This window comes from Cnephaeus nilssonii (assembly GCF_951640355.1).
Source record: "Cnephaeus nilssonii genome assembly, chromosome: 10".
NCBI lineage: Eukaryota > Metazoa > Chordata > Mammalia > Chiroptera > Vespertilionidae > Cnephaeus > Cnephaeus nilssonii.
Genome location: NC_137081.1, coordinates 22,428,531 through 22,452,061, shown reverse-complemented (window position 1 = coordinate 22,452,061; position 23,531 = coordinate 22,428,531). Strand labels below are relative to the sequence as shown.

General features: G+C 59.1%; 2 protein-coding genes across 7 annotated transcripts; one reads left to right on the top strand and one right to left on the bottom strand.

Annotated features, from left to right (window-relative positions):
* Nucleotides 1-611: 611 nt before the first annotated feature.
* INHA (inhibin subunit alpha) lies at nt 612-3,312 on the bottom strand (the record flags this gene model as incomplete). Its single annotated transcript, XM_079783120.1, has 2 exons — nt 612-1,444; nt 3,042-3,312. The coding sequence occupies 2 exons, from the start codon at nt 3,310-3,312 to the stop codon at nt 612-614; spliced, it is 1,104 nt and encodes a 367-aa protein (XP_079639246.1).
* A 799-nt stretch (nt 3,313-4,111) lies between these two features.
* On the top strand, nt 4,112-23,312 carry OBSL1 (obscurin like cytoskeletal adaptor 1). Of its 6 annotated transcripts, XR_013814131.1 has the most exons (22): nt 4,112-5,437; nt 6,843-7,112; nt 7,197-7,448; nt 7,599-7,901; nt 8,067-8,363; nt 9,481-9,753; nt 11,021-11,293; nt 11,850-12,122; nt 14,896-15,168; nt 15,929-16,204; nt 16,277-16,564; nt 16,715-16,990; nt 17,639-17,908; nt 18,072-18,344; nt 19,347-19,613; nt 20,350-20,462; nt 20,993-21,149; nt 21,310-21,471; nt 21,794-21,898; nt 22,211-22,284; nt 22,389-22,480; nt 23,181-23,203. XR_013814131.1 is itself a non-coding variant. In XM_079783192.1 (21 exons), exons 1-21 carry the CDS (start codon nt 4,426-4,428, stop codon nt 23,186-23,188), a joined length of 5,691 nt encoding a protein of 1,896 aa, XP_079639318.1. In that variant the 5' UTR covers nt 4,112-4,425; the 3' UTR covers nt 23,189-23,312. The 6 variants fall into 6 exon arrangements, 3 of the variants coding, with proteins under 3 accessions (XP_079639318.1, XP_079639319.1, XP_079639320.1); XM_079783192.1 differs by having other exon boundaries at nt 22,211-22,480; nt 23,181-23,312; XM_079783193.1 differs by lacking the exon at nt 19,347-19,613 and having other exon boundaries at nt 22,211-22,480; nt 23,181-23,312.
* The last annotated feature ends 219 nt before the right edge of the window (nt 23,313-23,531 follow it).

Here is a 23,531-nt window from a genome sequence, read left to right as displayed (position 1 = left end):
CCCTTGTCAACTTTCAGACACACATCTTTCCCTCACGTCCCACCCAAGTTCCTGAGAAAGCCAAGATCTGACCAGCTCTGAACCTCTGTGTTAATGGGGCCCCAAGCCATGATCTCTGACTCTATGAATCACCGGACCTTCAGGTAGGTCTCCATCGCTGGGTCAGAGAATGGCAGGGGAGGGGCTTCTGGCCGCCTTAGAGGAAGGCACTCTGCGTGCCTCAGTTGCCTTTACGAGTAGCAGACATATCAGGTCCATCTGGCATGAGGGCCAGTTCTGTCTCCAGAGTGGCTGTCAGGAGCGTGGAACACCTTTGTGCCATCCCCAAGCATTACAGCTTCCCACCAGATAGGCATCCAAATCCAGCTCCTGAACCCCAGATCTCCGGGGTCAAGTGGGGCTGAGCGACCTGAGATCCCACAATCCCGTGCTCCCAGAGACCAGATCTCCCCGCCACCCTGACCATATCAGAGAAGCCCTACGATGCAATGTCAAGTCATATACATAATATGCACTGGGTTCTTTATTGTCATAGGGGTGGGGAGGAGGGGAGTCCTCAGGCAGAGAAGTAGAAAGGGTGATGGCAGGGCTTGATCACCAGCAGGACTCCCTTAGACGCAAGCACAGTGCTGCGTGAGAAGGTTGGGCACCGTCTCATACTTGAAAGAGTAACCCCCATCTGAGGTGGTGCGGACACGTAGGGACCTCATGGACCCCGGGTTAGCAGCACAGCAGGGCTGGGCCCCTGGCAGCAGAGAGAGGGGCTGGAAAGGGGTAGGGGGAGCTCCAGGGACTGGCAGAGACGGGTCCGGCTGAGTAGGCAGCCCACAGCCACCGTGACAGTAGTAGAAGATGAAGCTAGGAGGGTGTACGATCCAGTGATCCCAGCCCAGCTCCTGGAAGGAGATGTTGAGGGCTGCTCTGTGGCAGTGGGCATGGGCGGCGGGCTCCTCCGGAGGCCTCTGCAGCAGGCGCAGTGCAGCGGGCGACCAAGGCCAGGGCAGCGGGGGAGTGGAGCGTCGGGCTCTTTCTCCTCCACTGGGTGGCTTGGCCCGTGTGTGGGCCACCAAAAAGGGCGTGGTCTCGGGCCGGGCTGAGCAAGAACAGAGAGGACAGCGCAGTAGGAGTACCAGGATCGGATGGGTCAGCAGAGGGAGGGCGGAGGCGGCCAGGTGTAGCACAGCCCAGCGAGGTGGTGCCTGGCCCAATGACATAGGCACAGCCATGGGACCCCCAGATGACAGGGCCAGCAGGTCTAGCAGGGGCCCGGAGCTATTGGAGGCTGCTGTGCCCCGCCTGTCCCGTCCCGTGTGGAACCACAGCTGGGCCGAAGTCACCTGGCGGCTGCGTGTGTGCTGGGACGGTCGGAACATGTATGTGAAGAGGCCCTCCTCCGCCTCCTGGGCCAGCTCTCCTGCAGCTGGCTGGTCCTCACAGCGGGCACCTGCAGGAGACAGAGGGTAGAGAGAGGGCAAACCTGACTGGCAGAACCCGGGAGCCTTCCTCCCAGACAGGAGGAAAGCGGCTGCCATTCAGGAGCCTGCCAAGCACTCCACTGAGAGGTCTGCCAGACTCAGGGACTCTCCCCAGTCTTGGGAGAACTGACAAAGGCTCCCCCATTTGTTATTTCATCATAAAAGGATTTCAAAAATACAAGACATTGCCGACTTCTCTCCACAGTGGTTTTACCAGTTTATATTCCCATCAGCAATGTGCAAGAGGTCCTGCCACTAACTACACCGGCACTTGGAATTGTTAGACTTAACGTTTTGTTCATCTGATAGTGTGAAATGCCAACTTGAATGGTGTGTACACAGGCATTTGTGTGTACACTTTATATCTTTTTACAGGTCAGAAACATTGCATGATAAATTCTTTAAAATAAGTCCGCTGTATAAAGAGGAGGAAGAGGAGAAAGGCTATAGCTGAGAATAAAGGAAAGTGCTTTCTAAGAAAGTGCAGTTGGCATCCTTACTCTGACAGGTACACAGGCTATACTAAACAAGCATGAACCAGCACCAGCTGAGGAAGTGGCAACTGGGGCTATACTGTTACATGGATTATCTCATTATAAACCTCACAACAATTGACCCATCTTGCAGATAAAGAAACTGAGGATTAGAAAGGTAAAGTGCCATTTAACTACTAAGAGGCCAGGCTGGGATTCTGCCCAATCTGAAAGCCACACTTCTACTCACTGCGCTGCATGGGGACTGAAGAGCAGGGAGGCAGGGGTCCTCCCTAAAAGAAAGGTGGGCCAGATCATAAGAAAGTCCACGCAAAGGAGGCCTCTTACTCATTGAGTTAGTGCAGTGGTCGGCAAACTCATTCGTCAACAGAGCCAAATATCAACAGTACAACAATTGAAATTTCTTTTGAGAGCCAAATTTTTTAAACTTAAACTATATAGGCAGGTACATTGTTATTAACTTAATTAGGGTACTCCTTCAATCACACTGTACGTGTGCGCCCGCACGTGGTATTTTGTGGAAGAGCCACACTCAAGGGGCCAAAGAGCCGCATGTGGCTCACAAGCCGCGGTTTGCCGACCACTGAGTTAGTGGAACAAGGAAAGGTGAGAAGGGAACTGAAGAGAAGCTGGACTAAGTGTCCCAGAAAAGTTTCCCAACGAATCTTTCTCCTGCCTCCCTGATGTCTTCTCAGACACAGCTACTTGGGGCTAAAGAAACAGGGTTTGGAGCAGGGAGCAAAGACGGAGATAAGAGAAAAGGTGGCAGAAAGGGTCCCACACCAGATATCTCTGTCTCTAGAGACCCTTGGCCTCCCAGGCGAAAATCTCCCCAACCCCTCCTCTGAGTGGTGCACTCGGAATACACCATCTCCCTGAATCCTGAGAGGTGGGCATCATTACCCATTTTATAGATGAGGAGGCAGAGGCTCAGGGAGGTTTAGTCATCGGCCCACGTTGCAAAGCCAGTTGAGTGGCAGGCCTGGGATTCTAACCCAGATCTGCCTGCCTGCCAATCCCATGCTATACACCACACTGCTTCTCGGAGTCCCCAGTTCCCCATCCTCATTACCTGCCGCTGGGAAAAGGATGGCCTGGGAGACATCCTCCTCCTCAGGCTCAGAGCGCCTGCGCACGATGCCCCCCACAGCATGTCTTCGGGGCAGACGCCTGCCTCCAGGGTCCCCACCTTCACCGTTCACTGCTGGGGGCCCCAAAGCATCCAGGAACAGGGCCCTCACTTTGGCCAGGACAAGTTCCCGGTCCAGCTCTGACCCTTGGCAGCCATGCCCCCACTGTGGGGCCACCAGTAAGAGGAGCAGCAGTGGCAGCTGCAGCAACATGGCTCACCTGTCCCTGTCAATGCTGAACCCACACCCTGTCACTGCCCCTTTGTCAGGGTCTGCCCAGAGCCTCCCACTGTCCCCTCCCCACCCCACCCCCGCCCCCTTCTACCCTTCTCACCCCAGTCTTCCCCGGGCCTTCCCACGCCCTGCAGTCTGAGTTGCCCCTGCCTGTGGCATTGAGACCTCCTCTCTGACGCAGATGTCTGTGGCCCTGAGCCTTATCTCCCACTCCCGCCAGGAATGTGGGGGAAGGTGCTGGGGAGGGTTTTCACCCCAAGTGACCTGACCCACACATACAACCCCTTCCTCCCCCCCCCCCCCACACACACACACACCCCACTATGTGGGTCACATCTCAGACCCAGCACAGAAGTGACATCAGGTGGGACAGGAGGCTAGGAGCCTAACAAATAACAGCTCCTAAAAGTGTTATTTGTCAGGGAGACGGTGCGCCAGCCCCTCAGACCTCCTGGGGCCCCCTTCAAACCAGCAGCTGCCGGGTCAGGCATTGGAGGAAGGCTTGAGGCCGAGGCTGGGGCTGGGACTGGGGCTGGGGCTGGGGCTGGAACCGGGGGTAGTGTGCGGGCAGGTGGTCCCGCCTGCTCTAAACTTAGCCGGGAGGAGCCAGTCTGGGCTTAGTCCTCCAGCTGTGTCATCAGAGAATATTTTTGGGATTGGCAGCGGCGGGCGCCTCTGACACTCCGGCCCCAGCCCAGCGGGTGGTTGGGGACCTGGCGGCTGGAGGAGGGCGGGAGGAGGGGAAAGGGGCCCGGGCTGTGGGAGGGGGCTGGGAAGAGAGGCTCCCGGGAGCAGGAGGCCCAGACGCTGCCGAGGCGGCTGCAGGGCTCCTCACTGTGAAGGCAAACAGGAAGGACTGCCCCCTGAGCTCTGGGCTCCCGGCCCGGAATCTCTGCGCCGCCGAGCCGCAGCTCCGGGCGAGGGTAAGGAGGCGAGCGGAGGCGGGCGGTCCGGGGAGAGGTCCACGGATCCCCACGCCGGGCTCCCGGACGCCCCCCGCCTCCCGGGCTCCCTCCACAACTTCGGGCCTCCGCGCGTCCACCCACCACCCGCCCTCCCCCAAGCCGCTGCGGGTCGTCTGCGGCCGCCGCGATGAAGGCAGGCTCGGGCGATCAGGGCAGCCCCCCGTGCTTCCTGCGCTTCCCGCGGCCCGTGCGGGTGGTAAGTGGCGCGGAGGCCGAGCTCAAGTGCGTGGTCCTGGGGGAGCCGCCGCCCACCGTCGTATGGGAGAAGGGCGGGCAGCAGCTGGCGGCCTCGGAGCGCCTGAGCTTCCCGGCCGACGGCGCCGAGCACGGCCTGTTGCTGACCGGCGCGCTGCCCACCGACGCGGGGGTCTACGTGTGCCGCGCCCGCAACGCGGCGGGGGAGGCCTACGCTGCGGCCGCGGTCACCGTGCTGGAGCCCCCGGGCCCCGAGCCCGAGCCCCAGCCCGCCGAGCGCCCACTGCCGCCGCCTGGGGCCGGAGAGGGCGCCCCGTTGTTCCTGACGGGCCCCCGGTCGCAGTGGGTGCTGCGGGGGACGGAGGTGGTGCTGGCGTGCCAGGTGGGGGGCCTCCCCGCGCCCACGCTGTACTGGGAGAAGGACGGGATGGCCCTGGACGAAGTGTGGGACAGCAGCCACTTCGCGCTCGAGCCGGGCCGCGCGGAGGGCAGCGGGGGCGTGAGCCTGGCGCTGCGCATCCGGGCGGTGCGGCTGCCCGACTCGGGCGTCTATGTGTGCCACGCGCGCAACGCGCACGGCCACGCGCAGGCCGGCGCGCTGCTCCAGGTGAGCCAGCTCCCCGAGAGCCCGCCCGAGGACCCCGACGAGGCCCCCAAGCCCGTGGTGGAGCCGCTCAAGTGCGCGCCCAAGACCTTCTGGGTGAACGAGGGCAAGCACGCCAAGTTCCGCTGCTACGTGATGGGAAAGCCCGAGCCGGAGATCGAATGGCTCTGGGAGGGCCGCCCGCTGCTCCCCGACCGCCGCCGCCTCATGTACCGCGACCGCGACGGCGGCTTCGTGCTCAAGGTGCTGTACTGCCAGGCCAGGGACCGCGGGCTCTACGTGTGCGCCGCGCGCAATTCGGCTGGCCAGACGCTCAGCGCCGTGCAGCTGCACGTCAAAGGTGTGGCGGCGCCCCCTTCCAGGTCCCCCTAACTCCAGCCCCCTCGGTGCCCTGTGCCCAGGCGACGGTGGGGGGACTGGGAGACAGGAGGCGGGGTATTAAAATCCCATTGTTTGCCCACTTCCCACCCCCAAGGATTTGGATTTAATAGGTCTCCAAGGCATCCAGGACCTGCTTAGCACACTCCCCAGGTGATTCTGAGGCATGAAGTGGGAAACCTCCCTTTGACTTATTAACTGAGAGAGGCCCAGAACTCTTCTGGTCCGGTGATTTTTCAGCCTGTTATTTTACTTCCCCTCCCCCAATGGAAATCCCATCTAGGGCCCCAATATATGATAAGAGAGAGGAAAGGATCATTTTCTGGCTGTAAGTTTCTAAGTCCAGATTTAAAACGTACTTATAGAGCCAATCAGTGAGAACGGGGGCTGCTTTATTGAATACACACAGTTAAAGTGGAGGTTGTACTCATTACTGGGTCTGGTCTGCGAGCCCTGTGGGGAAGGCCTAGCTGCAGGCCTCACGTTGAGCAACTCCTGATTCACACTAAAGGTAAACTGGAGGGAGAAAAACTGCCCTGCGATTTTTAGCCCTTCTTTCTCCAGACGGCTCTGCCCAGGTTTGCAAGAGGAAGGTGAAGGAGAAGAAATTGATATTTCAAAGTGGAGTCACCAACATCTAATAAATACTCATAAATAGAAAACGGGGGTGGGGGGAGCACCCCAAACTCATACTGGAAGTTAAAGCTCCCCATAATAGGAATCCATCACAACTTGCAGGATTATACTTTTACTAGCTATTGTCCAACTTTTTTCCTCAGAGGAAAAAAAAACTCGGCAAATCTCCTGAGCCCAGCCTGGCACACATTCAAGCATGAGGCACCTGTGCCACAGGGGTGACCTCTCGGGCACGCCGCCCCACACTGGCCAGGGGAACCAAACGCTAGGACAGGAAAGCCCAGCAGGCAGGCAGAGCTTCGCACTGCTCCAGCAGCAGGTGAACCCCCGGGGTTGCTTCCTTTTTGCAAAATGCAGTTTTGAAAATGCTTCAAGTACTTTAAAAAGAAAATTCAACTCAGAATTTGTATGGTGCCTTTGAAGGGCCCCAGGGAACAGTTTGAAAATCACTGATGTGGTCCAAGCCCTTCCGTCCCTTTTCCCACTTACAGGTGAAAAACCTGAGGCCCAAGGTCACTACAATGGCCTTGCCCAAGGGGATGTGGCTAGTGGCAGGGTGAGGCAAGGATTTAAGCCTCTGGCTTCCCCTCTGGAGGTTTTCCTGTGCGTCCATAATGCCCGCTGGCTCTGGGAGAAAAGCAAATGGCGTGAGCTAATGTGGGTTTAGGCCATTGACGATGCCAAGAGGAGTCCCTCTCTAGAGCCTTCTCTGGTCTCTCTCCTCTCCACAGAGCCCCGACTCCGCTTCTCCAGGCCCTTGCAGGATGTGGAGGGCCGGGAGCATGGGATTGCCGTGCTGGAGTGCAAAGTGCCCAACTCCCGCATTCCCACGGCCTGGTTCCGTGAGGACCAGCGGCTGCTGCCCTGCCGCAAATACGAGCAGATTGAGGAGGGCACCGTCCGGCGCCTCATCATCCACCGGCTGAAGGCGGATGACGACGGTGTCTACCTGTGCGAAATGCGGGGCCGGGTGCGCACCGTGGCCAATGTGACAGTCAAAGGTCGGCTGGCCAGCGGGAGGAGGCCGAGGCTGAGACAGACAGGTGCCCTGACCCCGGGCTAATGGGCTCCCGTCTGCCTCTCAGGGCCTATCCTGAAGCGGCTGCCCCGGAAGCTCGACGTACTGGAGGGCGAGAACGCCGTGCTGCTGGTGGAGACGCGAGAGGCTGGGGTCGAGGGGCGCTGGAGCCGCGATGGGGAGGACCTGCCGACCACCTGCCAGAGCAGCTCCGGCCACATGCATGCCCTGGTCCTTCCGGGGGTCACTCGAGAAGATGCTGGCGAGGTCACCTTTAGCCTGGGCCACTCCCGGACCACCACTCTTCTGAGAGTCAAATGTGAGGGCGTGAAAGCCCTGGGTCAGACTTCCCAAGGGCTGGACAGGAGAGCCAGGGCAGGAGGGTGACCGGGTTGGACAGTGGACCTAAGGAGGAAGGGCGGTGGGAGGCTGGGGCAGGGCTCCCGTACAAACCCTGCCTTTGTCTCAGGCGTCAAGCACAGTCCCCCGGGACCCCCGGTGCTTGCAGAGATGTTCAAGGGCCGCAAGAACGTGGTCTTGCTGACCTGGAAGCCTCCCGAGCCAGCTCCCGAGACCCCCTTCATCTACCGGCTGGAGCGGCAGAAGGTGGGCTCGGAAGACTGGGTCCAGTGCTTCAGCGTTGAGAAAGCCGGGGCCGTGGAGGTGCCGGGAGACTGCATGCCCTCCGAGGGTGACTACCGCTTCCGCATCTGCTCCGTCAGCGAGCACGGCCGCAGTCCCCACGTTGTGTTCCACGGGTCTGCTCACCTCGGTGAGTCGGTCCTCCAGTCCAGACCGGGCCTGTCAGCAGTGCTATCCCACGTTATACCCTCTCCTTCCTTCTGCAGCAGTCGGTCCCGTCTGCTTAAATGCCTTCCAGCTGCAAGCCCTCTGTCACCCCTCTGGTTCTGATGGCTGCACTCTCTCCCCATCTCAGTACCCACAGCGCGCCTGGTGGCAGGTCTGAAGGACGTGCAGGTATACGACGGGGAAGATGCTGTTTTCTCCCTCACTCTCTCCACCATCATCCAGGGCACCTGGTTCCTTAATGGGGAAGAACTCAAGAGCACTGAGCCGGAGGGCCAGGTGGAGCCTGGAGCCCTGCGGTACTGTGTGGAGCACAATGGCCCGCAGCACCGACTCACCCTGCAAGCCGTCAAGCACCGGGATAGCGGAGCGCTGGTCGGCTTCAGCTGCCCGGGTGTGCAGGATTCGGCTGCCCTCACCATCCAAGGTTGGTGCTGGTGGGGACCTGGGTGGCCAGGACACAAGTCCTGTTGACAGAATGAAGCAGATGCTGTTCCCACTTCTCACATCTGGACCAGGAGAGTAAGGAGCACCCATGGTGGGCTCAGATGGAAGATTCTGGTCCAGAAAGCCGGCTGTAACCCACACGCAACGTACAGGGCCCCCTTGTTAATTTATCAGCATCACATCCAAATTCTTTGGAGCGCTTTATGGTTTACAGAGCTCTGTCATGTTTGTCATCTCAGAGACAGACCCTGGCCCCTAAGCCCTACCTTCCTGCCCTATCATGTAATCGCTAACTGTCATGGCTTCTTCCTATGTGCCAGGCACAGTCCTAATCACTTTACATATATTAACACAATGCTCTCAACAGCCCTAGAAGATAGGTTCTTCTGTCATCCCATTTTACAGATGAGGAAACTGAGGCAAAGAGTGGTAAAGTGACTTGGCCAAGGAAAGTCACAGATCTAATGCGTGGCGGTGCTGGATTATGAACCCAGGCATTCTGGCTCCAGAATCACCCTCTGTCACTTGTGGAGACAGAGGAAAAGAGGGAATGAGGTGCCCTGAGGAAGACAGTTGATGGGGGTCTAAAAGTTCAGGGAACACACTGGCATTTGCCGTCTCACCATTGCTGGAGATGTAACGCCAATCAAGGAATTCCTCAATACCCAACACAGGCCTTGAGGTAGTTGGCTTCCAGCATCCCGGGAAGACGGCAAAGTAAGAAATAACTAGCAGCCGGAGCAGCATTTCCAAATGTGACCCAGGATCACCAACATCAGAGTCATCTGGAGGCTGGGTTATGATGCAGATCCCCTGGCCCTTCTATGACTGGGGTGGGGGCGTCTAAGAACCTGCATTTTAGCAGGATCCCTAGGAATCCTTACACTAAACCCACTGCTCTTAGAATTGGTGAATAAGCCCAAACCTGTTTTTTAAGACTTGAACAAATGTGTGAACAGCAGTTGTCTGGCCTGATGTTCTCAGCCCCCGACACTGAGCGCATGCACCCGAGGGAAGGAGTGCTTATCCCAGGCAGAGCACGACGAGGGCCTGCATGCGACCAGCGCCCGCAAGTGACCAAGTTTCTCCCTATACAGAAAGCCCGGTGCACATCCTGAGCCCCCAGGACAAGGTGTCGTTGACCTTCACGACCTTGGAGCGGGTGGTGCTGACATGTGAGCTCTCCCGGGTGGACTTCCCAGCGAGCTGGTACAAGGATGGGCAGAAGGTGGAGGAGAGTGAGTCGCTGGTGGTGAAGATGGATGGACGCAAACACCGTCTGATCCTGCCTGCTGCTGAGGTCCGGGACAGCGGCGAGTTCGAGTGCAGAACGGAAGGGGTCTCGGCCTTCTTCAGCATCACCGTCCGAGGTCAGGAGCCATGGCAGCCGGGTTCCTCTAGCTCAGGCTGATTCTGGGGGCCATGCAAACCCTGTCTCCTGTCTGCCTGCTTTGGGGGGCGGTGGGGGGGGGAGGTTCCTTCCAGGGTGGTCCTGGTGGGCCAGAGGACGTGTTTTCAAATCACATACGCCAGCACGCTTGCCCACTACATACCCTTCTGTGGGGGTAGGGTGTGGGGAACTAAGTTCCGCTAAGGGAAGGAGAGTGGGAGCTAACATTTATTGGGCATGTACTAGTCAAGGTACACACTCTCATGTACTCTTCACAGCTAGGTGAAAGGCAATACACCTCCGGTTCGCAGATGAAGATATTGAAGCTCAGAGAGGTTATTTGCCAATTATCACACAGCTAGCAACCACCCCGCTGGGTTCACACACAGGACTGCTTACCCCTCTGTCCCAGGCAGCAGGGTCAAAGGGAAGTATTCAGTGCAGTGGTCCAGTGGTTCTCAGAGCTAGTCCCTGTTCTGGCTGCTTCAGAACTGTCCTGGGAGCTTGTTACAGTGCCTGTGCCAGGCCCCCAGACCGCCAGAGCCAGAACACGCAGGACAGAGCCCGCCGAACCACTTACCCAGCTCATCTTCACTTTACGTGGAAATCCTGTTTCAACTCCAAGGATGTCTGCATGCACCCCATGACAGGGAACTCACTACCTGTGGAGAGAAGCTATCCCACTGGGGCCCCCTAGGTCATTCCCACCTCCTGCCCGACCGGGGCCAGTGCCCTGAGGCTTCTTTTCAAAGCAGAAGCAAGCCTGGGCCCGACACAGCCTGTGATGGTGGCCTCCTCTCAGCCTAGACCAGTGATGGCGAACCTATGACACGCGTGTCAGCACTGAGGATGAAACATTTGCTGTTCCTGGGGATGAAACATTTGCGAAATAATGTTTTTTCCTTAAAGTGACACACTACCCGAGTTATGCTCAGTTTTTTGGAGAAGTTTGACACACCAAGCTCAAAAGGTTGCCCATCACTGGCCTAGACAAAGGCTCTCCGTGCCTCCTCCCTCCATGTCCCCACCCAGTGGTGACTTCTGGGGACTCACATAGCATGCTGGTGTCACATGATCTGTCATGCCTCATGTCATTACCCTGAGCCCCCTGCACAGCATGGCCTTAACCTTCCCAGTGTCCTCCAGAGAGAAGACTTGCGGTCAAGCAGCCAGTATGAATTCGCATCTCTAACTGAGGGGGGGCATCTGTGTTGGGGGGGTATCTGTGTGACCCTGTCTCTCTCCAGACCCCCCAGTGCACATCCTGGACCCTCGGGAGCACGTGTTCGTGCACGCCATAACCTCTGAGTGTGTCATGCTGACCTGTGAGGTGGACCGAGAGGACGCCCCTGTGCTCTGGTACAAGGACGGGCAGGAGGTGGAGGACAGCGACATCATGGTGCTGGAGAACGAAGGACCCCATCGCCGCCTGTTGCTGCCCGCGGCCCAGCCCTCGGACGGGGGCGAGTTTCAGTGCGTCGCTGGAGATGAGCGTGCCTACTTCACCGTGAACATCACAGGTGGGGGTCCAGGCAGGGCCTCGGGACAGGGGTGTTCCCCACCCCTTCCTCCTCCAGCTGGTCCCACGCCTACCCATGGTCTGCACCTTGTGGTTCAGTCATGGCAGGAAATTCGTTGTCGTAATACACTGGTCACAGGTGCATGAATCACAGGGAAGCCCTGCCTTCTCCATTCTCCTGAAGACCCCTCTAAAGAGAACTTGAGGGGAGACAGTGGTACCATAGGGCAGGTGGGCACTAGAGGGGTCAGGAGATCTGAGGCCTTCAGGAGACCCCAACTCCTCTCCCCATCCCACCCTTCCTACTGTCCCTGTCCCAACCCAGAGAATGTGGAGTGTCCTACGGCTGAGGCTGCCGTCGAGCTCTTGATGTGACTGGTGACTGTTCTGTCTCCAGCTACGAGTGTGAACGGCTGTGAAACCTGTCTGAGGGGGGGCCCGATTGTTCCATTTGTGGCACACTTGGCAGGGGTAGGGAACAGGCGTGGATCAGGCAGGGCAGCGGGGCCCATCGACTTCAGCCCCTGAGGTCCGGCCACACGGCCCCTGTCCCCCAGATGTCTCCTCATGGATTGTGTACCCCAGCGGCAAGGTGTATGTGGCGGCCGTGCGCCTGGAGCGTGTGGTGCTGACCTGTGAGCTGTGCCGGCCCTGGGCCGAGGTGCGCTGGACCAAGGATGGCGAGGAGGTGGTGGAGAGTCCAGCGCGGCTCCTGCAGAAGGAGGACACCATCCGCCGCCTGGTGCTGCCTGCGGTGCAGCTCGAGGACTCCGGCGAGTACTTGTGTGAAATCGATGACGAGTCAGCCTCCTTCACCGTCACTGTCACAGGTGTGGACCCACCCCAGCTGCCCGGGGTCACCAGAGGACAGTCCCGAGCCCTTGGAGAAGCTGGCCACATAGCCCCTAGCTAGCACACTGGAGGGTGCGGGGGGCCTGGGGTGCATGTACCAGAGCTCCCTGCTCGGAAGAACCGAGGGTCTGTGTTTGAGTGATCAGGTCCCGCCCCTCCCACACCACACACACACACACACACACACACACACACACGCCCTCCCGTCCCATGCCCAAGGCCAGGAAGGAATAGCTGTGGTTCACAGACGAATTTACTGAGCACTTTCTATGTGCCAGATTGGGTTAAGTGCTGTGGGTAACTGTATGCAGTGCAGACCCCTCCCATTCTCAGAGCTGCCAGTCTAGCTGGGGCGGTCCCTGTTAACCAGGGAACGCAAATGGGCAGTCCCTAGCACCCCATGCAGCCCACAGATGTGTTTTTGTTTGGCCTGCAGAGTCTTACCAAAGTCAGGACAGTTCAAATAACAATCCGGAGCTATGCGTCCTCTTGAAAAGGCCGAAGACCCTGCGGCTCTGGTCCCGCTTTCCCCCATGGCGACGAACAGCTGGCGCTGAGTAGCAGCTGCCCCCATAACTCGGGGCCCACTTTCCTGTCCCACCCTCCCGCTTCTCCCCAGACTACTTCAATAAACATGCAAATAAATGTACAGCGACACCTTGTGACCAGTGCTGTGAGGGACGAGGGCAGAGGGCCCAAGAGAGCAGAGCAGGCGAGTCAGGAGAGTCACCGCGCTTCCCTAGGCTGCGCTCTGGATGCTCAGCAGCTCCCAGGCCGACATGCCACTTCCGGCCAGGAGCTCACCGTGGAAGGTCTTAGAGTGTGGGGTTGTCAGGTGTCCTGATAGGGAGCAGAGGGAGCCCAAGGCCTGGGTCTATTAACCAGGTTGGCGGCAGGAAGTGCCTTTGAAACTGATACTTGGGGCAGGGGCTGAGTTAGCTGAGAGGGAGTCTGGGTTTGGGCTGAAGGTGGGGGGAGAATATCCAAAGTGAGAAGAGCACAGGACGACTATGGAAGTGCTAGTCATTCGGTGCTGGGAGCTTTGGAAGTGCAGCCCGGCACCAGTCCGGTGTGGAGGTGTGGCCGTGTGGGGGTGTTGGGGGATGCAGGGCCTAGGCATCTCTGGGTGGTGCAGAAGAACCCCCCCTGGCTACACTAGAGCGACCATCCCGCTGCTGGCACAGTCTTGCCTTCTCCCCTGCTCGGCCCTGGGAACAATGCCTCAACCTAGGCTGAGCAGCTTAGGGCCCCCCACTCCCTGCACCCAAATAGTGCAGCTTGACACATGCAAGCCCACAAAGTCAGAGAGGCCTTTGCACATCTGTCCTGTAGTGAGTCCCTTCAAATTCACCCGCCCTAAGCTCTGGCCAGATATATACAGTACTGGCCACAGCTGCACATATGCCAGCCCACATTTGGCCTCCCCACGAAACACCAGATTTGAATAAGGAAATTCACACACCACCACCTCGGTGTGGATGGGGGAGAATTAAGGCTGATACGAAGCTGAGATCCCACGGCGGTGCAGGCACCCCAGCCCCATCGCTCCACCCAGTCCTCACACCACTGCTCCTATACCCTCCCTCACCCCTCAGGCAGCCACAGTCTGCAATCAGCTGGCCTTGGTGGGGCCCAGAGAACCCGCCTGCAGCCTCTAGACTCAGGAGGAGCTCAGTTAGGAAGGTGGTTTGCAGAGGGAGAGGGCTGAGTGGGTGCTGATGGGCACCTCTGCCCATGCTCAACCCCTGCAAAAACAGACCGGGAAGCTAGCAGTTCCCCAGCCCAGCCACAAGGGGGCCGAATGCTAAAGAAGCACTAAAGTGTCCTGTAGACAAGATTCTGGGAGACCCCCAGGGAATGTGAGCAGGCCCTGGCTCAGTCCACTGTCCTATTCAATGACATACTTTTCTCTCTATGGAGGAGCAACAACCTTTCAGCAGTTGGAGATGAACTCCCAGGATCGGCATTGAATATCCCCAGGGAACTCTCAGACAGGTGTTGGCAACCCATGCACAGATGCAAAAATCATTAGTGTTCCTGCAAGCCTTGGCTCAGAATCCCTACCACTGGTTGCAGAGTCTGGGTGCTCCTTTAACAGGTGGTAGTTCTTCCTCCTGCCCTAGAGTAGGTGTAGCCAGCTGTGACCTTAAGGAAGTTGCTTAATCAATCCGTGCCTCAGTTTCCTCATCTGGAAAACCGGGATAAAACAATACCTACCTCCTAGGACTGCGGTGAAGGTTAACTGTGTAAAGTGCTTAGGACCCTTAGAAAGCAGTATATAAGTATTTGCTATTACAGATCCATGATCCCTTATCCACAGTTTCGAAATCCAAAAATCTCTCAAGACCCAAAGGCTTTTTGTAAGTTTGGTATTCAAAGTCATTTTAGTGAAACCTGCGCTTAATTGCTATGAAGCTATTTGTACTCCTTAATTATTCTGCTTAGAGTGAATACATCTATATGTTACACCGAAGAAACGTTAATGTGATTGATTATGGGGGTGCCCCGTGGGGGCTGGAGGGGTGGGTAGATGAGACGTGATAAATGCACCACTTCTGCAATCTGAAACCTGCTGGATTCTGTCACACCTCTGGCCCCAGGGGATTTCAGAGAACAAATTGTGGACCTGCGATTCCTTGTTATTATCCTCATTACTCATTATTGTGGGTGACAGGGACTTCGCGCTGCCAGATGGCTCCGGGGAGGCTGGCAGAGAGTTTGTAATAGCCTGTGGTTGCCCTCACTCTGCAGAGCCCCCCGTACGCATCATACACCCCCGGGATGAGGTGACCTTGACCGCCGTGAGCTTGGAGTGTGTGGTGCTAATGTGTGAGCTGTCGCGGGAGGACGCCCTGGTGCGCTGGTACAAGGATGGGCTGGAGGTGGAGGAGAGCGAGGCCCTGGTGCTAGAGAGTGACGGGCCCTGCCGCCGCCTGGTGCTGCCTGCTGCCCAGCCCGAGGACGGCGGCGAGTTCGTGTGTGATGCTGGAGACGACTCGGCCTTCTTCACTGTCACCGTCACAGGTGGGAAGTTTCTGGGGCACACTGGAGAGCTAGAAAAGCAGGAGGCTGAGGGACAGACACCCAAACCCCTGACTTCCTGTATCTTAGGGCTCCCCTCTGGCCCCACGCAGCCTTTGCCTTCTCCAGCCTCCTTATTCTCAGCCAACAGAGAGCCCTAGATGACTCAAATCAGGTCGGAACAGTGACCAGGGGCCTGGTCAAGAGAGTCTAGCAATCAGTACTCATCCATTCATTTTTTTCAACCAGTACTTATTGAGCAACTACTATGTGCTCAGCACTGTTCTAGATGCTGATGGATACAGTAATGAACCAGTAAGAGAAAGCCTCCTGTCTTCATGGAGCACGCATTCCAATGAGGGTGGACAGACAACGAATAACTAAAATAGATGTTTTTTCACATGGTATACGTGCAGCAGAGGCAAAGCAGGAAAAGTGGATAGAAAGTGGGTGTGGCATCGGAAGGGTGTGCATGGGGGTCAGGCAGACCTGGGCTACCTCTTTCTGTCCATGAGACCTTGGAGGAGTCACTATCCTCCAAAGAGGCCTCAGGTCCTCACCTGTAAAGTGAAGCAGCAGCGGTGGCCCTCTGGAGAGTGTCAGGAGAAGCGGAGAAAGGAACTGCCGTGTGCTTATCACAGCGCCTGGCACACAGTAGGTGCCGATGATTATAGCTGGTACCACTCCCAAGAGCTGCGCTGTGAAGGGAGAAGCTAGCCGGTGAGGCGGAGCCCACACGTGCCTCTCTCTGTTCACCCACCAGCCCCGCCAGAGAGGATTGTGCGGCCCGCGGCCCGCTCCCTGGACCTGCAGTTTGGGGCTCCAGGGCGCGTGGAGCTGCGCTGCGAGGTGGCCCCTGCTGGGTCCCAGGTGCGCTGGTACAAGGACGGGCTGGAAGTGGAAGCATCAGACACCCTGCAGCTGGGTGCTGAGGGGCCCGCCCGCACCCTCACCCTGCCCCACGCCCAGCCCGAGGACGCCGGGGAGTATGTGTGTGAGACCCGTGATGAAGCTGTCACCTTCAACGTCAGCCTGGCTGGTGGGTGCCCCCAGCCAGCTCGGGTGGGGGAGGTGGAAGCAGCCCAAGCTGACCCCTCCTCTCTCTGTCCAGAGCCCCCAGTCCAGTTCCTCGCCCCAGAGGCAGCCCCCGGCCCTCTCTGTGTGGCCCCCGGGGAGCCGGTGGTGCTGAGCTGTGAGCTTTCCCGGGCTGGCGCCCTCGTCTTCTGGAGCCACAACGGGAGGCCGGTGCAGGCGGAGGAGGGCGTGGAGCTCCACGCCGAGGGCCCCCGCCGCGTCCTCTGCATCCGGGCTGCAGAGCCAGCCCACTCCGGCCTCTACACCTGCCAGTCCGGGGAGGCCCCCGGCGCCCCCAGCCTCAGCTTCACTGTCCAAGTGGCTGGTGAGTACAGCCTGGGCAAGAACCCATGCGTTTCCCCGCTCCTCTAGCGCGCCTTGCCCCCTCCTGTACCTTTCCCCATCTTGCCTCCACTGCTCTCCATATTGCCCTTGAGCCACTTCCTCCCAGTGATCCAAAGCTCTGTCCCCACAGAGCCCCCCGTGCGGGTGGTGACCCCAGAAGCGGCCCAGACAAGAGTTCGCAGCACCCCAGGCAGGGACCTAGAGCTGGTGGTACACCTCTCCGGGCCCGGGGGCACTGTGCGCTGGTACAAGGACGGGGAGCGACTGGCGAGCCAGGGGCGGGTGCAGCTGGAGCAGGCCGGGACCAGGCAGGCGCTGCGGGTGCGGGGCACACAGAGCGGAGATGCGGGGGAGTACCTGTGCGACGCACCCCAGGACAGCCGCATCTTCCTCGTCAGTGTGGAAGGTAACGGCACCCCTCACACCCTTTGGTCCCCGGCTGCCCAGGGTCCACACCTCTCACCATGCTGGGATCCCCCCCCCCCCACCTCACTGCCTCTGGCTCCAACCAATGCATGCACAACAGTTCCTTGGATAGGGGCTCAGGGCCCCCTTGTCTAGAAACTCTCAAATAGGAGGAGGCATAGCCCAGTGGTTAAAAGCAGGGGCTCTGGAGTGACCCACCCAGGTTCCCATCTGGATTCAATCTGGATTCTGCTTCTCAGTAGTTGTATGACCCTGGCAAGTCGCATAACTTCTCTGAGTCCCAGCTCTGAAGTGTGTGTGTGTGTGTGGGGGGGGGGGGTGGTCACGGGGGGGAGGTGCTTGTCTTATAGGGCTATTGTGACAGCTAAATGAAATAAATAGGGTCCATGGTAAGTGATTTATTGTTATTAGGGAGCCAGAGAGGCAGGGTACCAGGCCAGGATGGAGGGGAGTTGGCCTAAAGAGGCATCTATCTAGTCCTTTGGGACATCCCTGTGGCTGACACACAGCAGGTCTCAGGAAAGGTCTCTTCAATACCTGGGGGTGAGGCCTCTACCCTCTCGAGGAGATGAAAAGGGGAAAGGGAGAGAGACCCAGCCCGCCTCACTGCCTGACCACCCCCCACCAGAACCGCCACCGGTGAAGCTGGTCTCAGAGCTGACACCACTCACTGTCCACGAGGGCGACGACGCCACGTTCCGGTGTGAAGTCTCCCCTCCAGACGCCGACGTCACCTGGCTGCGCAATGGGGCCATTGTCACTCCAGGACCTGGGCTAGAGATGGCCCAGAGCGGGTCAACCCGCACGCTGACCGTGCGAGGGTGCCAGCTGAAGGACGCAGGGACCGTGACTGCCCAAGCAGGGGGCACAGCAACAAGTGCCCGGCTCCACATTCGAGGTTTGGTCCCGATGGGGGACGCAGTGGTCTTATCCCTTGCCTATCCTCCTTGCCCCACCTAGCAGCCTTGCCCTTGTGCCCAGGGACAAACCAGTGAGATGGAACAGGGGGTCCACGTCCAGGCACGCCCAGGCTCCATGGCCCCCTCCCGCTTCCTCCCCAGAAACCGAGCTGCTGTTCCTTCGGCGGCTGCAGGACCTGCGGGTGGAGGAAGGCCAGGATGTGTGCCTGGAAGTGGAGACGGGCCGAGTGGGTGCAGCAGGGGCCGTGCGCTGGGTTCGAGGTGGGGAGCCCCTACCCCACGACTCTCGCCTGTCTGTGGCCCAGGATGGCCACATCTACCGCCTCTTCATCCATGGTGTTGTACTGGCTGACCAAGGCACCTACGGCTGCGAGAGCCACCACGATCGCACCCTGGCCAGGCTCAGCGTAAGGCGTGAGTGCCCTGTCCTCTCCTAACGAATTGCCTGCCCTATGGCACGGCCTTTCCTGGCTGGCCCAGGGCCCCTCAGACCCCCCCCAAAGTGACCCTTGCCTCTGAGGCCAGTCAGCCCTGGCTGACCTCCAGGACCGTGACCTGAAGTGGCCTGCTGGAAGCATGACTTTTTTTTTCTAAAGTTTTCTGTTTACTTTAGAAGTCCATGCAGATTTTGCATTCCATTTCATATGTCCAAGTTGGCTTTGCTATAAACATAAATATTATCCTCCAGAAAGACTAGCGGTGTTTATCCTTTAGTCACAGGCCCCAGGATATGCAGGCCCATTTCAGAAGCAGGGGTGGCCGGCAAACAGCACCTCCCACCCCCCAAGCTGGAGCCCTCTAGGAATTGTGTGACTTCATGCAAAGTACTTAATCACTCTGAGCCAAGTCTTAAAAATGAGGCTGATTCCTGCTTCAAGAGTCTTTGGGAATATTCAATGAGATAACATGAAAAACGCCCACAAAAACCTGGGTAAATGGTTCTTGTTGGTGATACATATTCTTTTCTAATTTATTTCATCACAAAAAAACACATATCTCAATGCTATTCACCTTGGATAATTGGAGAAACTAAGGCCCAGAGAGGTCAAGCAGTTTGTCAAAGGTCACACAGTACACAACTATGTGGCAGAGCTAGGGTCCAATCTTGGTATGTCTGACTCAGAATTCTGTGCTTCTTCTGAGTGAGGGTCACAGCACCCCTCACCCAAACGCCTCAGCCTTCTAACCACACCTCACCCGCTTCTCCTAACCCCAATAAGCTCCTCTCTCCCCCTAAGTCTGGTGGGCTGTGCTCCCTTCTCCCTGCACCCTGGGTCTGAGCTTCATTTGATAGGCCCTTCGTAGGTTGGGTGTTAGGGGTGGTGCAGGTAGGGCCAAAGGGTGTGTGAGACCCCCAAAACCCAAGCCCAGAGCTGGAGCCCTCATCCTCCTTCTCTCCCCACCTCCCCCCACCAGCAAGGCAGCTAAGGGTGCTGCGGCCTCTGGAGGATGTGACCGTCATCGAGGGGGGCAGCGCCACCTTCCAGCTGGAGCTGTCCCAGGAGGGTGTGACGGGGGAATGGGCCCGGGGCGGAGTCCGGCTGCACCCGGGGCCCCAGTGCCGCATTCACACGGAGGGCCGCACCTACCACCTGGCACTCAGTGGCTTGGGCCTGGCCGACGCAGGCTGCATCTCCTTCACGGCAGACGCCCTGCGCTGTGCAGCCAGACTCACTGTGAGAGGTGCGGCCTCGGGGACACTGCTGCCTGCTGCCCAGCCTGGGTGTGACTCTGCTGATCCCACTGCCTGTGTGGCCCCCACTGACCATGGCCCACTGTGCCCCTCACTGACCTCTGACCTCTCTGCCAGAGTGTGGCTCCCCCGACCCTGTGGCCCTGTGTGGCCCCAGCGACTGCCCTGCCTGAGTGTGGCCCCACTGACCACACCTGCCAGCTGTGTCCCTGTCTGCCTACCTGAGGGTGCCCTTCTGACCACTCAAATCCCAGTGACCCTCTGTCTGTGTCCCCCATGTTTGCTTCTAGCCCAGTGTATTCCCCCACTGACCACACCTGTGGGTCTCCCCATTGCTACTCTGAATACATTGTACCCCCCATTGTCCAGTGTCTCCTGTTCATCACACACCATGCCTGTCTGTGGGTGACTCCACTCGCATCCCTTCTCTGGTTCCCCCCATGTCCCTCTAGCACCAGCATGTCCCGCACTGACCACCTTAAAGTGTGACCACCAGCTGGCTACTCCCGCCCCATTAACCCCTGTAACTCCACTGTGTCCTCCACCAACCAGCATCGTCCGCTTGTCCTAACACATCCCCACTGGTGACCTCCACTGCTCACCTTGCCTCAATGTGTCCACCACTAACCCTCTGTGCCCTTGTGTGTTCTCCTTGTCCCCGGGAGCCGGGCCCCCATCCTGCCCTCACCCTGTTCCCTCTGCACTGTCCTCCTCTTCCCATCCCAGAGGCCCCAGTGACCTTTGTGCAGGTGCCACAGGACCAAGAGGTGACCGAGGGCGACACAGCTACATTCGAGTGCGAGCTTTCCCAGGCCTTGGCTGATGTCACCTGGGAGAAGGTCAGAGCCCAGCCCCAGCCCAGCCCACCTCGGCATCACAATAGTAATAATGCCCCAAACTAATACTGAGTGGATGTGCCCGCCACTGTGCTCAGATGTGCTGTACCTTTAATCCTTTCATCTTTACAACTCTTTCAGGTAGGTCTTATTATCTCCATGTTATCTCCAAGGAGACTGGGGCTCTGTGGGGTAAAGTATTGCCCAGGGGAGGACAAAAGGGGCAGAGCCCATATTTGAATCCAGGTTTGTCTAATTCCAGAATCCACGCTCATGGCCAATGTGGCTGGTACAGGACCCTGGGCTTCCCGCGCCTGTGGAGTCCCTTGTCAACCTAATGTCCCCTAAAGGGCGACACCTTCCCAGTGAGGCTCCTAGCGCGGCTCGCAAGCGCAGGACGGCTCCACCCCAGACTGGGGGGACGCGGACTAACATAAACACGCCTCGAAACTGCTTGGCATCAACAAAGGGCGCCAAGGGCCGCGGTCGCCGGTGCCCAGCTGAGTTCATTCGGACCCTCTGCCACCCCCTAGGACGGGCGCCCGGTCATCCCCAGCCCCCGGCTCAGGCTCCAGGCCCTCGGCGCGCGCCGCCTTCTCCAGCTGCGGCGCTGTGGCTCCTTGGATGCTGGGACCTACAGCTGCGTGGCGGGAACGGCCCGCGCCGGCCCCGTCCGCCTGACCGTGCGCGGTGGGTACGGGGTGCTGCTGGGGCCGGGCACTGAAGTGGGCTCGGGGGCTGCAGACGAGCCTTTCCCGGGGACTGACTCGGGTGCTCCCCGACGAGGGGCGGGGCAGGGTGGGTGCCACCCTCCGCCCTGCCCCGCCTCACGCCCCCGGCTCCGCCCCAGAGCGCGTGGTGTCCGTGCTCTCCGAGCTCCGGCCGGTGAGCGCCCGCGAAGGCGACGGCGCTACGTTCGAGTGCACCGTATCAGAGGTCGAGGCCACCGGCAGCTGGAAGCTCGGAGGCCGCCCACTGAGACCCGGAGGCCGCATCCGCATCCGACAGGAAGGTCTGGCCGACTTGCTACCCTGGCTCCTCGCTGCCCCGCCCCCGGCCCGCACAGACCCCGCCCATTAGGATTAGCCCCGCCTCCATCTCGAACGGGCCCCGCCCCACATCCCTAAGCCGTCTGCCTGTCTCTCTGAGCCCCGGAGTCGGAGACCTCGGTCCTGGCCCGCTCCTCCTCTCCCTCCGCATCCCTGTTCCGCCCATCCTAGCGCACGTTTGTCGCGTCCGAATCGACCCGGCGACCTACTCCCGCCCCACCACCCTCATCCCCGATCCCCTCCCAGAGGTGGCTCCGGCCTCGCTAGCGCCCCCTTCACCCTCAGGGAAGAAACATATTCTGGTGCTAAGTGAGCTGCGCGCGGAGGACGCCGGTGAGGTCCGCTTCCAGGCGGGACCCGCCCAGTCCGCAGCAGAGCTGGAGGTGGAGGGTAAGCCACTGCCGCGGGGGTGGCCTGGAGTGGGCATCACCTTCCCTGGGACTGGCAGGCTGGCGGCTTGTCCTAGGAACGCTGCCTCCCCCACCTCCCTTTCTCGAGGGGCTCTCCCGGGGCGGGTCACAGAGGGCAGCGCGCCGTCTCCGGGGGAGGAGGAGACTGCGGGTTGAGGGTACAGGGGAATGGGCCCGTGGCATTGAGATCTGAGACCAGGAGCAGAGGCCGTGGAGGGGAGGGAAGATGCATTTCTCTTCCTGGGGGTCCTGCGTGTCCCTATTAACTTAAGCCCTCGTCCTCCACCCCCAGCACTGCCTCTCCAGATGTGCCGCCGCCCGCCTCGCGAGAAGACGGTTCTGGTGGGCCGCCGGGCGGTACTGGAGGTGACTGTGTCGCGCTCCGGGGGGCACGTGTGCTGGTTGCGGGAGGGGGTCGCGCTGTGCCCGGGAGACAAGTACGAGCTGCGCAGCCTTGGCCCCACCCACAGCCTGGTCATCCGTGACGTGCGACCTGAGGACCAGGGCACCTATTGCTGCCAGGCCGGCCAAGACAGCGCCCACACGCGGCTGCTGGTAGAGGGTGAGTGAAGCTGACTTGGGCAGGAGGGCTGGCCAGGCAAAAGTGGTCACCTGGGAGCTGGTGGGCTGAGACACACCCACCGCAGATTTTTCAGGGCCTGGGGTAGCCAGTTGGTCCTGGGATGTACTGAAGGTAGGAAGTGGGGAGGCAGGGATCTGTTAGGCTGAGGAGAAGAGGAAGGAGTTGTGTTCCCCACGGAAACCACTGGGCTCAGGGCAGCTGTTCCCACCTTTCTACACCCCTTCCTGTCCAGTACTCGCCTCACTTCCTCCTGCCCCTGGACCATGTTTGTCTCACCTGAATACCCCATTGGTACCCAAGTTCTTATCCTCCCAATAACCGGCTCCTGGTTTGTGGCCCCCACAGGCCCCTCACCCCCTCCTGCTCTCTGCTGGCTTCTGCCCATCTCAGTGAGTTCAACATCAGCCTGGGCAGAGGGCTCCTGAGCTAGTCCCATTTCTTTCCTCCCACATAGGAGATGCCCCACTCTCCACCCAAATTCCTGCATTCCCTTCAGATGCCTTGCCCCACCCCTATCCAGCCCCCACTTTCCTGCAACACAGACAGCCCTGACAGAGGCCCAAGAAAGGGTGGGGCAGAGGGTGAGGGGCACTCTTCCTGTGTGGGTGCCCAGGTTCTGCCAGGGAGGATGGTGGTACCCACTTTCTCCCCAGCCCCACGCAGAGTTATTCCTCTGCAGGTAGCTAGAAGGACCGAACCGGGCCAGGCGGGTGCCCTCGGACAGCTTGGAAGGCGCATGCCCTTACCCTGGGCAGGGATGGGAGGCAGGGGAACCAGAGGTGTTGAAAAACAATAAAAGTGGTGTAGCCCCTTTCCTTGGCTCTCTGTACGATGAAGGAGGACAGAACTGGCCTGGAGGACCCTGTGTAGTGAGTGACACAGGGGACCAAGAACTACAGTGCTTCTAAGTTGGCCCGTGGATGTGCCAGCCACCGAAGATCACTACTCTTGGCAGAAGCCACAGTTTGGCACATTTATAAAAGATGTAAAACAGGGTGGGACGGAGGGAGACAGAAGCATGAGGTGTCCA

What these genes read in the sequence shown, in the direction of transcription:
- OBSL1 (XM_079783192.1), top strand. Translation starts at nt 4,426, where the DNA reads ATGAAGGCAGGCTCGGGCGATCAGGGCAGCCCCCCGTGCTTCCTGCGC. An exon ending in TGCCCGGCTCCACATTCGAG is followed by an intron (nt 17,909 to 18,071) that starts GTTTGGTCCCGA and finishes CTTCCTCCCCAG; the next exon opens with AAACCGAGCTGCTGTTCCTT. An exon ending in CGTCCGCCTGACCGTGCGCG is followed by an intron (nt 21,150 to 21,309) that starts GTGGGTACGGGG and finishes GCTCCGCCCCAG; the next exon opens with AGCGCGTGGTGTCCGTGCTC.